The sequence below is a fragment of the Pundamilia nyererei genome, unplaced genomic scaffold (assembly GCF_000239375.1).
Source record: "Pundamilia nyererei isolate P.nyererei 1_Seehausen unplaced genomic scaffold, PunNye1.0 scaffold00144, whole genome shotgun sequence".
Classification (NCBI taxonomy): domain Eukaryota; kingdom Metazoa; phylum Chordata; class Actinopteri; order Cichliformes; family Cichlidae; genus Pundamilia; species Pundamilia nyererei.
In genome coordinates, this window is record NW_005187545.1 from 9,879 (window position 1) to 23,134 (window position 13,256).

The 13,256-nt window shown below is 40.0% G+C and overlaps 1 protein-coding gene across 1 annotated transcript in view; it reads left to right on the forward strand.

Moving 5' to 3' along the window:
- Positions 1 to 284: 284 nt before the first annotated feature.
- Positions 285 to 13,256, forward strand: part of LOC102196199 (leucine-rich repeat-containing protein 16A) — a 71,622-nt gene continuing 58,650 nt past the window's right edge. Inside the window, exons 1-2 of the mRNA XM_013913663.1 lie at positions 285 to 851; positions 4,499 to 4,596. Of these exons, the coding sequence (XP_013769117.1) occupies positions 812 to 851; positions 4,499 to 4,596 (138 nt within the window). The 5' untranslated portion in view covers positions 285 to 811. The remainder of the gene's footprint in view (positions 852 to 4,498; positions 4,597 to 13,256) is intronic.

Below are 13,256 nucleotides of genomic sequence, written 5' to 3' on the forward strand. Positions count from 1 at the left end.
TTCCTACAAATTAAATCTTTATTTCAAACAATAAAATGTAGCCTGCCACTCTTGACGTATGCTATAACTGTTTTTCCTCAAAAGACTCTAACAACCATCAAACAAAGCTTTAATATATTTTTTTTTATGTACTTCCAAGCGATATATATACATAATCTCTAAAGCTAGCGAAGCTGTGCGCTTTAGCTACTTCTGCATCGGGAGTCTTGTGTGTCAGATGTTAAACATGGGGATTGGCACCGCTAGAGGTCCCAGTCTTCCAGGAGCTGGTGCTGTAGTCTCATTAATATCGGTCTGACACCACCAGCGCCGCCGCCCCCTCCTGCCACGCCATGCCGGTGTTCTGGGAATCGCATCGGCTCCCAGGCTGTCGCATCACCGACCGGGGAGGGGCCCCGTTTCCCACCATTGGCTGGTAGCCTACTGTAGCCCATTACCGACAGCTTTACGGTAGAGTGTGTGTGAGAGCGTGTAAGCGGTGGTCTTTTTATCTCGGCCGGGCGCTCAGGCTGCAGGGTTTCAGCATGATTTTAAAAAGACTCTAGCTGATTTTCCCTCCCTAGCATCAGCCTTTAAGCCTCACCACTCTCCAAACTGAAAAGGGATGCGCCTAAACACAAGCGGATACATTGTCCGGACACTGCGAGAGAAGAGGAGCATGTAACCGGGAGAATCCCAGCAGCAGCAGCGGCGGCGGAGGAACCACCTGACTCTTTCCTCTTTTTCCGCTCACGATTTCCCCTCATAATTTAAGGCTTCTCGATGCGCTGAGCCAGTTCTTATCGTTGTTTTGGATATTATCTACAGCAAAATGAGCGAGGAAGTGTCGGAGGTCCCAAAAGAGCTTCTGGGTAAGATACAAAAGCGGATTTGTGGCTGTGTGTCCAGGCTGGAACAATCACCGATACCCTCTCTCTCATCCTCCTAACTCACAGCGTGCATGTGCTCCGCATGGTAACAAGTTTTACTGATAGCATTGTAACCATAAAATCTATTGTGTTTATAATGCAGCCACACTTGGAGTGCAGTGCTAAGGCACAAATATCCAACCCCAGTATAAAAATATGTATACAGGGTTATTTTTTTTCTTTTAAATTCATTCATTTTAATATCATAGCAATACTAAACCGATTCCCCCCTAAAGCAGACTGCTGTTATTAAGAGACTGCAAATTCTTTAGCTCCAGTTAAGCTTGGAGATGTTTATACGCGGAGCACTGCCACAAGGTGCTTGTTCTGTTAATGTTTACATGGGAGGAGAGCCAGATAGTTGAGATGTGTGTGGTCAGCCTGTCAGTCCTCTGCACATAATTTTAACTCACAGTCATCCTGGTCCACTTTAGCATCTCTAGCCTTCTTGGTAGCTGCTCTACTCTAACCCTTGTTTTCATGATCCCCTTTCCTCATTTGTGTGAGTCTGGAAACCCCTTGGCTCTGGGTTTCTGTTTAAGAAAGTAGGTCAGGTTTTGACATCCAGGTGTAATGTTGGATGAACTTCATCATTCATCTCAAGCAGGGTTCATTTTCTCATTGCCAGACACAGGAGCAGTGGAGAATGTCAAGGAGGCTTTTAGGAAAATGCTGTCAGGTCACGTGTTAGCCGTGTATCATTTATACTATAGATCCCTAACACAGTTTTTACATGTTATTTTCTGTGTACCCTGGCCTCCAGTTAGGACAGAAACCAGAAAGAGTGTAATTTTACATTGCAGGAATTTCAGTGGAACTCTTGCGTACTTGACCTTTTAACTAATTTGAGCTATTTTGTTTACATTTTCCCTGAAGTGCTAAACATATATGTCTTTAACAGAGACTGGGATCCACTTGAATACTTTTAAATACAGTTTCTGCAGGTTTTTACAGTGTTTGGGTTTGTTATAGACGGTATTTTTCCTCCTCTTCCTAATGGGAAATTTCCCTGATGTTTGCTGACTAATTCACCCAACTCTGCACACTAAATATAAGGAATCTGTCTGCGTCTGGGTATAACCAGCCATTGTTTGTTGGTGGTGATGATTCAGTATCATGCAGCATTACTCTTGGCATCGTGCAAGGAGTTTCAGCATGATGCTGCAGATGGAAAATTGTTGCATGAACTCAGAGTGTTCTCTGCTGAGTAACAGGACATGTCAAGTGCTTGTGCTCATGTTTTCCGTTTAACTTACTTGGTAGTGAGCAGATTAGGTCAGGACCGGGAAAACACTTTTGAGGTTTCAGCCTTTTGAGGACGGAATATTGAAGTGGACATATTCAGAATAAGTGAGCTCGTGCTCAAAATGTATTTTACTGAAACATGCTCAGACACATTCAAAGTTAGGGCAACAGTTACTCGTCTGATTACACACCTAAAGTAACCAGACAGGCAAGGCTGCGTCAGCAAGGAGAGTTAGGAAACAGAAGGAGAAAGTTTGCAGCGCAATGCTGATGCTGGTAGTAAACTTGACCTTCATCTCTATGATCTTTTTGGAGAGTGAGTTAAATATTTAAAATGCTCTTTCTTTCTATAAAATTGCTTCATGTTACTATTTTCTCACACACAGAAGTTTAAACATTTAGAAGAGCGGAAAAACAATTTTGCTCACTTTTGAAGCAAACTGGCTCCAAAATGACTTAAATGATTATTTGTCTCTATATTGATATATGATGTCTTCTTAATTCTTTATAGATGAAACAGTACAGTGATGGAAATCTCAGGAGGGATTTTTTTCCCACTCCTCTTCACAGAAACTTTAAGTCCTTTAGGTTTCTTGGCTGCTTCTTGTTAACTCCAAGCTTCAGCTCTCTTCAAAGATTTTCTATAGGACTGAGATCTGGAGACCGGCCAGGCCACTCGAGCATCTTAGTATTTATCTTCTTTAGCCACTCCTTTGTTTCATTAGTGATTTGTTTTGGGTCATTGTCATGCTGAACACCCATCTGTTACTAAGGGAAGGAGGACCTTTTTTAAGATTTTACAGTACACGGCCCTGTCCATTGGCCCCTCAATGCTGTGAAGTCGTTGTGCACCCTTAGCAGGAAAGCAGCCTGAAAGCATGTTTTCACCTCCATGCTAGACTGTGGAGGTGATATTCTTTGAGCCATACACAAAGAATCTGCCTGTACACATGCCTTCTTGAGCAGGGGGACCTTGTAGGCGCTGAAAAATTTCAATCCATTACTTTTTTATGTGTTACTAATGGTGTTCTTGGTAATTGCAGCCCCACCTGCAGTCAGATTATTAACAAGCTCCTCCTCCAGCATTTGATCAAATAATTATTTCCCCTACTGTGTCATGAGTGTATTTATTAGTGGCTTTGTGAAGCAACAAATCAGGTTTGACACTAAGTTAATAAATTAGCCAACTAATTTATGGAGCTCTCAGTAGTTTGTTTACACTTTTGCAATTACATAAGTGTCTCATTTCCCCACCACCTCCAATTTAAACTGGTGTGACCTATAGCGCACATGCTCTACCTACCAAATGCAAACACAGTTGCCTTGTGAAATAAGAAATCCTGTCACAGCTACATTAAATTGGCAGAAAAAAAAAATTACATCCGAGTCCGACACGAGTGATTTGAGACCAAAATCTGCCCAGACCCATTAAAACATACAAGGCCTACATTTGTGGCCTTTTGAGAGTCGCAGAGATTTTTCTGTGACTCTCAGGTCTCTGCACTGAGGTTGCAAAAGTGCTGCAGCAGGAAATGGTGCACACTTGCAGTGAAGTTTATTTAGGAAGCTCAAGGCTGGCAGATGAACCGTTTTGCACCGTACCTAATTATTACTTTTCCTTTGATCTTATGATGGTGTGAGGAAGCCCGTAGGTGAGGATATGCGCAGCACAGATGTACATGCAGAATCCCCGTCTGTGTCAGACGCATGTGCGCAGACTGCATTTGTGACTGTGTATTAGGTGAATTAACGTGGAGAGGGGGCTGACCCAGTTCTCCTGTTTGAGCCTGTTCGCTGGTTGTTGACACTTCTGCTGGGTGTGAATAATCAGTCTGTAACGGGAAACATACACTCGGCATTAAGCCTCTGTGGGCCTGTGTTCAAACGGGTATGGATATACTCACATGCATAATTGAAATTATTATATTATAAATTATGTTTTTTCTTTTCTTTTTATGTGTTAGAAAGTAGGCGTTAAACGTCTCAGTCGTCAGAAGAGGGATTCATGATCTGATAATTAAATGAAAACTAGAATAAAGTCAATATTCTGTTATATTAAAATGGAACTTAAATATTTCATCATTTTTTTTCCTAATCAGTAGATATGATGGATTTTTCCCCTGTGGCAGATGTACACTGATCTTTCTCTGCTGCGTAAGCAAAGTTGGAAAGAGACTACAAATTAAAAAGAATATGCATTAAAAGCCACCTCTTCTCTTCTCTTCTCTTGTTGTAGGGAATTACAATTTCTTTAACAGCATTTTCCCAAATTTTCTCACTTTAGTCGGTGTCACTCCTTATTTATTTGACTCCTTATTTGACATCTTCTCTCCTCCTCTGTGTAGAGAGCGTGAGGGATGCGGTGGGAAGAAAAGTGAAGCTGTCACTGCGGAAGAGAGTCAAACTGGAGATCAAAGGAGACAAGATGGAGAACAGAGTATTGGTGAGTCAACTCCTGATGCTGCCAAACCATGCTGTTTCATTAAGGCTTGCATTTATCGAAATGTACTGATTTCTCCTAAGAACGTCAAAAATCTTCCTGCTTTTCCCACACTTGTCTTTAGCTGCATAGTTTGTCTTTTCAAGGTTCACTACTTTGACTTTTAGGCTGATTGCACAGCAGCCCTGAACATTTCTAGACATGAAGGAGCGCTTCATTAAGAGTTCACGTGTAAAAACGGCTTGAGTGTGTGATCTGATTAGAAGGGGCAGAGGAGTGTGTGTGTAAAGCATCCAGCTGGTAACATTTATCAGGTTTTATTAATAATTGCCAGTGCAGTGTCTGGCATTAACCCAATATGTGGGCTGTGTGATCTTCTCGGCGGGGTTTTGTAAAGGTTGCACAAGAGCTGAATGAATCGGACTCGGGGAGTTGCACTGTGATTGCTTTTCTTTTTTTATGGTAAGGATTTATTTATATTTTGGCTGAATTTCTATTATTAAAAATATGCTGAGCTGAATGTTAGCAGTTCATATTGGCAGTGCCCTGCTGGCCCTTTTAGTAGGATTACTTTTATAATGAAGAAACATGTCACGATTGTCTGCCAAAGGGAAAAAACACCTTTTTCCCTATAATTTCTAAGGATGTGTATGTCGCGTGTTGGCGATAAGGATATCCTCACAATGAATCTCCCATGCTGACTCTTAGCTTGTAAGTTTGGATACAGTTTGAGGGAGTCGAGCAATCGAGGTTTTAGAAGACGATTTTAAAGTTGCCTTATCTGTGTAGCTCCAAAGTGGCTGCTACTTTGCTGATAGTGTTGATCAGTGGCTCAATCTACAGCCACTAGCTTCCTTTGCTACTTGTCCGATGCGTCATTCATTCATTCTGTCATTTATTCACTTATTTATCCATCCAGCGACATCTCTGACTTTACACACCAGCCCTCAGTGTGTGCAGAAATCAAGTGGAAATAGCAGCTCAGACCATTAACTTTTGGCCGCAGATCAGTAAATCCACTAGCAGCTAAATAATTAATACCTGGCAGATCATTAAAAATGCACTTGGCTCTTTCTGTGATGAACAGGGACAAAAAGCTGATATAGTTAAGACAGAACAGTTGCTTTAGTAACTCAGCTCTCAGTGGAACGTGGAGCTTTTTGTAATTCAGCTTTGTGTGGGGGGAAAAGCTTTGTGAATAGGCCTGCACAAGATTTCTCACATTTCTTCCATCTATATGCTTGTGGTAATGCTAGCACTGCTAGTACTGTACAAGTCTCCTAGGGACACAAGCAGAAAGAGGTAAGAGACAAAAGTGATGAGCATCTCTTTAACATCTTCTGTACTTGCTAAATGGTCTGGGAGCACACTGTGGGGGGAGAAAGTAGGCCTTCCTCTACTAAATGAGATGAATGAGTACTGCTGGTTTCTGGAGCCATCAGAGTCAGCACGGTTGATGTGGAAGAGGTACAGATGTGTTATTTAAAGACTTCTGTTATTTGCTAGTGTTTTACTTGCTGCATAAAAGGGCATTTCTGGTTTCATTCCTAATGTTAGCTGTGATTTTAATAAATCAACCTTTAATAACCCACAGTACTGTGCAAAAGCATCGAGCCATGTCTTATTTCTGTATAGTTTGAATCCAAGGAAGCAGAATTTCTTGGAATGGGAGTGGGCTTAAGCAAGCATTTTCCAGGCTTTCTGAAGGTCTTTCAAAGTTTTTCTTTGGACATTGGCTGCTTTTTAACTCATTTTCATTCCAGTGCAAACATTACAGGAAACATCACAAGCCCAAAAAAGCCCTAAACAAAATCTGCAGCAGACAAACAGTATTGGAAGTCATGTCTTGTCAAAGTCATGTGCTTAAGAAATAGGAAACGGGTCCAGCATAAACCTGACATAGAACGTGAGAGTTGCATCTGGCCCTTCAGGTGATCCATTGAATATTCACTCATCAGAAGCCTCATCAGAAATGGTGTCAGTGGAAGGTTGACTGTCAAAAAGCTCGACAGTCGCTTGAAACTTTTAAGGAAGGGAAACGGGGAGAAAAAGCTGAGGAATGTCACATTACACAAAAACTTGATTGAAAATCAGTGGCAACAGGTCTTATGGAGAAGAGATTTATTGCAGAAGTAAAGTAGCCTCTTGTATAAGAATAATAAGATGAATACAGAGGGATGCACCTCCTGGGAACTTGGCTCTTTCACTTTAAGAACCTTGAGAATTGTTCACACACTGGTCTGCCTAAAATGGGTAAAAATGTGCTCTTGACAGTCCACTGTTAGCGTCCACAGGAATCATGTAATCTATTAATACAACATGGTCTCTGCAGAGGACCATACACGTGCAGACAGACACACACCATACACAATTGTAATTATCACCCTGTCTCCTTGATGTCCACCAATCGCAATTTTCCTGTAACAAAGTATTTTGTTCTATTTGTATAGTATGTTTTTCAGTTTATCTCATTCTATTCTATTGGTTTTTCTCTTTTTAAAACTTTTCATTAATACTCAAATGTAATTTAGTCCATTCTAGTGCTCGACCTGCAGCTAACTTTACGTGGCTATGACAACAATGTCGCTATGTAGGAGCTGGACACAGAGGCTATAGTAGTGCTCATACGCACATACGCACTAAACAAAAGAAAGAAGTGGGAGTCAGTACTGGGAAGTGAGGAATTCCAGTGGAGTGGCTCTAGTATTTCTTCCAGACGCGGAGCGTGACGTCGTATCGGCGCTCTGCTCGACTGAACAGAACAAGTACAGCGCTGTTTGTTGCTCTGCAGAAAAGCAGAGTCTGACAGACTGATTATGGAGGAAGTGGCTCAGAGGGAAAATAAACATGTCATGAAGTGTAACCTGTGAGTGTTATCTAGAGTTTGGCATGATGAAAGAACAATCTATTTATAGATTGCCTGGAGATTAAATGTTACTATCAAATATGAGCTTCAAGTATTTTGAAAAAGTACAAACAGGAAGTAGAAACAGGATGAAGAAAAAGGGGGCGTTCAGCTAGTTTAAATGGAGGGTATAGCCAGTATATTATGGAAGTGTAGCATCTGCTGTTCAGTGTTTAAGGTCTAAAAAAGGTGTAAAGTTTTCGAGTCCTTACAGCTTGAATTATTATAGAACAGATTAGCCATCAATACAAACTTAAGTCAGTTTAATACTATTGCGGTTTAGTACAGTTGGAAAAATTAACTTTATTAGGATTTGATTATGCAATAAATGGAAAGTATGATTCTGTTCAAGTAACCTTGATGAGTAATGTGTTCTTACTGACGCTGAGTAGAACCTACATCAGTGTTCTCCTCCTCCCAACTTTGTTAGGTGTTCAAATCCTGGCAAGCAGCTCTCCTTTCTTTCTGTGGTTGTTTACTCTAATCTTGGTGGACAGCAGACTCTAGGACGTTTTTGTGATTTTTACGTGACACTTTGCAGTTTTGCTGTTGGCTTCTTTTTTTTACTTTAAAAAGTACCCAATATCTATTTTCACAACAGTTTATCTGTTCTTTGCAAGTATTACTCAAAAACATATGGATGCATGGAAAAACTATCTAGAGGTGGAGCTTGGCTAAACTTTGAAATTGTGAACTTTAGAAGTTGATCTAGACCTGTATCTGAATTTAGGTAATTTTGGAAGCATGGATTGCCATTGTGGTTTAAGGGACAGTGGATCTTTCACATCATATGCATGTCGCACATTATCTTCTTCCTTAGAAAGTCCAGACCAAGATGTCCAAGGACGTAATTCATGCATGGTATGGAAGGAATGTTTAGCCTTGGTGGAGATGCAGTCTCACAGTGCTCTTGTTCAGTTGTTTGCTCGTGTACTCATTCAAAGAGGAGTAAACACTCCCTTCCTTTACTTTTGAAATACTGAACCTTAACCCTGTAACATTACAAATAAACTCCAACCTATATAGGATTTTTTGTTGTTGTTTTGTTTTTAGACAGATACCTGTCCTGATTTGTTGATTTACAAATCTGATATTCGAATGTGTCATGGAATATTTTTTCCTTGAGAAATGCAAAACATAAACAGGTTTCCTTAACGTTTGTTTTTTGTGGTCATTTATTTACTTCTCTCGGTTTGCCGGACTCTGCTTGTATCAGCTGGTTGTCATGTTTGTGGCTTTCTAAACACGTTGCCATGAAGGAAGTTGCAGAGAGTCCCTTGTGAACAAACCATGCAATGTCAACATTTTCACTTATCGGCCATTATAAATGCTGAAGCCGGTAGATCAGCAAAGAGCTAACACCAGCCTAACCCTAGTTTTATTTCCTTTTTAAAAAGAATCATCACTTCTTTTTTTAATTTTTTTTAAGAAATAAAGTTTAAAATGAGGATCTTTATATTTAAAAATACACATTATTGTTTTGATATTTGATATACTGTCTCTGTATTATTTGTAATTTTCAGTGGGTTAAATGATCTGCAGATTGGTAAGTTTTGTTGTTATGTACAGAAACACAGACTAATAACCTTTTTGGTCATATCAAACAATCAATCAAGCAATCTCTTCTTTGAATGATACCTACATCAGTAGTGTAGTATCTTCAGAAGCCATCCGGCTGATGTTTTGTTTGTTACATTTCTTTTACCTGACTACAGATACCACATAAACTCCTAAACTTAATTTGCTTTAGAACATGCGGCACCTCTCTCGCCACTGTGGCGTGTACAGATAATCAAGGGAGCAGTATTGTTATTTCCACTATCAATTAGGCTGTCTATTATATACACACACTCCCAGCCTGAGCGAGGCTGGGAGTGTGCCTGAGGCATCTGTTAAGCGCACGAAAGCTTGATACATACAGCCAGCTCCCTGCTTTGAAGACGGGGATGAAGGGGATACAGATAATAACATCAGTCCATCAAACACACCCTGGAGTAGAAGCGAAGGGAGAGGGGAAGAGTAAAATGTGTATTGAAATGTAGTGTACAGGGCAGAGTGCATGGAGAATAATCAGTGGAGAAAAACCATCATAGCAAAGACCAAAGCTTCAAATCTTGTCCAACCTGTCACTGTTCTCTTTTCTTTAACCTCGAGGCCTGTCTTTAGAGGAATTGTGAAAATGGAAGTGACCCAGTTGTCTACTCCCAGATGATCACCTGTAATGTTCCCATGTGGGAACCAGGAGTCCTCTGGTCTTTCTTTGACAGAAAAAGTACCCTCCTGTGTTAAATTCTCTTTTTTTATGAGTGTTTTATTATTATTTTTTCATAGTGTGTCTACTTCCTATTAAGAAGTGTTTAAAAATGTCATAATCTAAAGTTATTATTGCATTTTAGGTGTCGCCATGACATTGACTGCTTTGTGAATTAGTGAACTAGTTTTTAAAGATGCACAGTTCAAAGGGAGAGCCCATCATCTCTATTGTGTCACAGTGTTACATGTGTTCAGGGCTGCCATTGGTCACTGAGCAATAATTTTGTGATATCCGGCAGCTTCGTGAATCGTGACAGTGGGATGTTCTCACTGGGATGTTCTCACTGGGAACTGGAGTGGGAGTTTGGGGTGTGTGGTTAAAGCAGTCTGACAAAAACCACAGTGATCTCACAGGATCTTTCCTGTCCAAATACATCTATTTTTAGTTTGGTTATCATTCCTGTGGTTGGGAATCATTTTGGAACTTTGCATGGCTGTGTGCAAACAATTACTTTTTTTTTCTCGCCTTCCCCCCTTTAACTCGAGTTCAAACCGTTTTAATGATGTGAAGCCCATCATGGCTGTGTGTATTAACTGCTTAATGCTCCTTCAAGTACCTCTGTGTTTTTATCTCATTAGGATGTGCTGATTATTCACATAATTAGGATGACATTTGCAGTTAACCAGGCAGAAAAAATGTGTCAAACAGGTCACAGCTTCCCTGCTGAGTATACTCTGAAGTTACTATAATACATTGTAGTATTTAATCTACTATTACTGCTCTTGGCTAGTACATGGGCTAAAAGCAAGAGACATACATGGTCCATACCAAAAAGTGATTGTTTTAAAATTATGTTTTTTGAGTAACCTATGCATTAAACAGGCAATATTCTTATCTTAATTGTTACATTTTAGTTTTCTCTCTAAACTGTAGTAAGTTATAGGATCAACTCTCAATGAAATAACTTTATTTCAAATAACTACTGGCTGCTGGAAAAACATACAGATAATTGATGAAACTGAAACTGAGTTGCTTTTTTCTCTTTTTCAGTTGTTTCCTTCATTTTCCTTGAACAGTTTTGATCCTTTGCTCATACCAAGGCTAGCTTGCTGTTGCTTATGATCCCTGGCTAGCTTTAGCTTCAGCTATTTTGCCGTTGTTAGTGTCATTAAAATGTCAACGTTCAGCCAACTAAGGGTGATTTAAATGTCTGATTAGGTTTGTCATTAAATGTTATGCTGGCCCCCCTTTTACTTCAGGACATTGCTGAGCTTTAACTCTAACAGCATGATAGCCTTGGCTGTGAGTGCAAGTGTGTGCTAGCAACTATTTTCCTGTCTTGCTGTTGCACGTTCATGAAATGGACTGGTTTGTAATTAAACATATTGGTCTGGCTGGTCACTTGTCCAAGTCAAGAACTCTGAAGACTAATATTTGTCCAGTACTTAGAATTTTTATGTTTGTTTTTTGTTTTTTTTTAGCTGCTGCCTTTTATTTTTCCAAACACAAACACGGCTTTAGGCAATGTAAAGTTTCAGGTTCATCTCCCTAACAGTGTGGTCAAGGATACACAGCAAAACGTAATCAAATTATTCATTTAAGTCAATCAGAAAAGTCTCGACTGAATGCAGGATCTAGTTTTGTTTTGTTAGGAAGTCTAATTTTAGCACATCATGCATCCACACCATGCTATCAGAAAGTTTTCTTTCACCAACCTCTTTCCAAGCAGTTTGGTTTCTGTAAAGTACTGGACCAGATTTAGCTGAATGAGCAGGGTTAATTAGGAGTCATTATGCATGGAGTTGGTTCTCTCTCTCTGTGTGTGTGTGTGTGTGTGTGTGTGTGTGTGTGTGTGTGTGTGTGTGTGTGTGTGTGTGTGTGTGTGCATGAGAGAGAGTGTGGGTAATAGTATAGTGGGTCTAACTGTGTTGTGATATAGCGATCAAAGACCCAGACAGTCTTTCATCTACTGAATGCAGAGCAAATTGTAGAAAAACAAAGCATGGTCACTTTTGTATAATTGACTTTGATATTACAAGATAAATAAATGCTCACAAAGTACATCAATAAAGCTCCACATTAACAAACATAGTCTCTGGAGTACACTTCAGCATCGCTTCAGCAGCCGAACACTTATGCATGTTTAAAACAAATTAGTATCATATATATATATATATATATATATATATATATATATATAGGTGGGGGGAAAAACTCCCAAAAAATGCTAAAGAAGAAGTGTGGCTAACATTTGTTGTTGGGGTTGTTTAAAAAAAGTGCTAAACTTCATGTTAGTACCCAAAACATTATCCCACAGGGGTATATTGTATTTACTAACACTAACATCACATGGAAAAGCAGGCTATATGACACCAGTAGGTGTATGTGTATGTGTGAGAAAGTATTACCAGAATCACCATACTGCCTTTTCCATGAATAAGTAAGAAGTTTACAGTTTCTTTCCTGTCATGCTTTAGTGACTCAGTGTATGTCACTCTGTGTTGTATTACCCACCACCAAGCTGAATAGTGATTGTGTTACAGCATTATCGAGCCCATTATGCCCTACAAAACCTCCCCGGAGAGACATTAACCTGTCACGTAGCGTGGCTCAATGCAAGTCCCGCCCACAGTCATTCATCTTTATTACCTCATAGGTCATGGGCATTGTCACTCAGAGTGTCTGAGTAATATAATTGACCCTGCCTAAGGTCGCTGATTTGATAGGTTTGGGTCATATAATTTCACACTATTGACTTCCAGTATGTCTGACTTCAACCTCACCTTTAATAGTCCTGTCTTTTTTTTTCTTCAAAATCTTCATAATGTGGTTCATTGCTCTTGTCTGTGGTTTGGTGCTGATCTGCAGTGGCCTAGTATGGACAGCATCAGCTGGTTTTTATTGGGTGTAATTGAATGAGGTTTGTAGGTCACAGCAGCAGTCAGCATTGATTGGACAACAATGACATTTGTACACCATGTCATAGTAAACAGCCACAAAACAATGAAGGCTAATCAATGTAAGGTTTTGTGTCGAAAAAATGAACCCAGCGATCAAGTAAAGACAATCCTCTTATTGTTTTACTCCCAGACTGACCTAATTCATGTTTTTTGCCTGTATGAATCCATATTTTAGGCTTGAAATTTAGATGTTGAGGTAGGGGTGGGCGATATAAACGATATACGATAGAAACGATATAAATTTGGCCAACGATAGAGATTTTGACTATACGGCTATATAGACTATATAGCGCATATTGATGATGTCATCAAGCTGCGCCTGTTTTGGTCGAAAGCATCGCAGCGGCTACGACCACTATCATCGGCAAATTATGGCGGGCGACAGTCATAGCAAAGAGATGAAGCACTTTTGAAACATGGGGAAAGCCAAAAACTGCGCTTCCTCCACTTCCGTAACATTGATTCATTAATGTTGAATTCTCTCGCAGCTGTTCTATTCCCAAGTTGTTGCAGTGTATTAATAACTAACCTCGTATTGTGGATG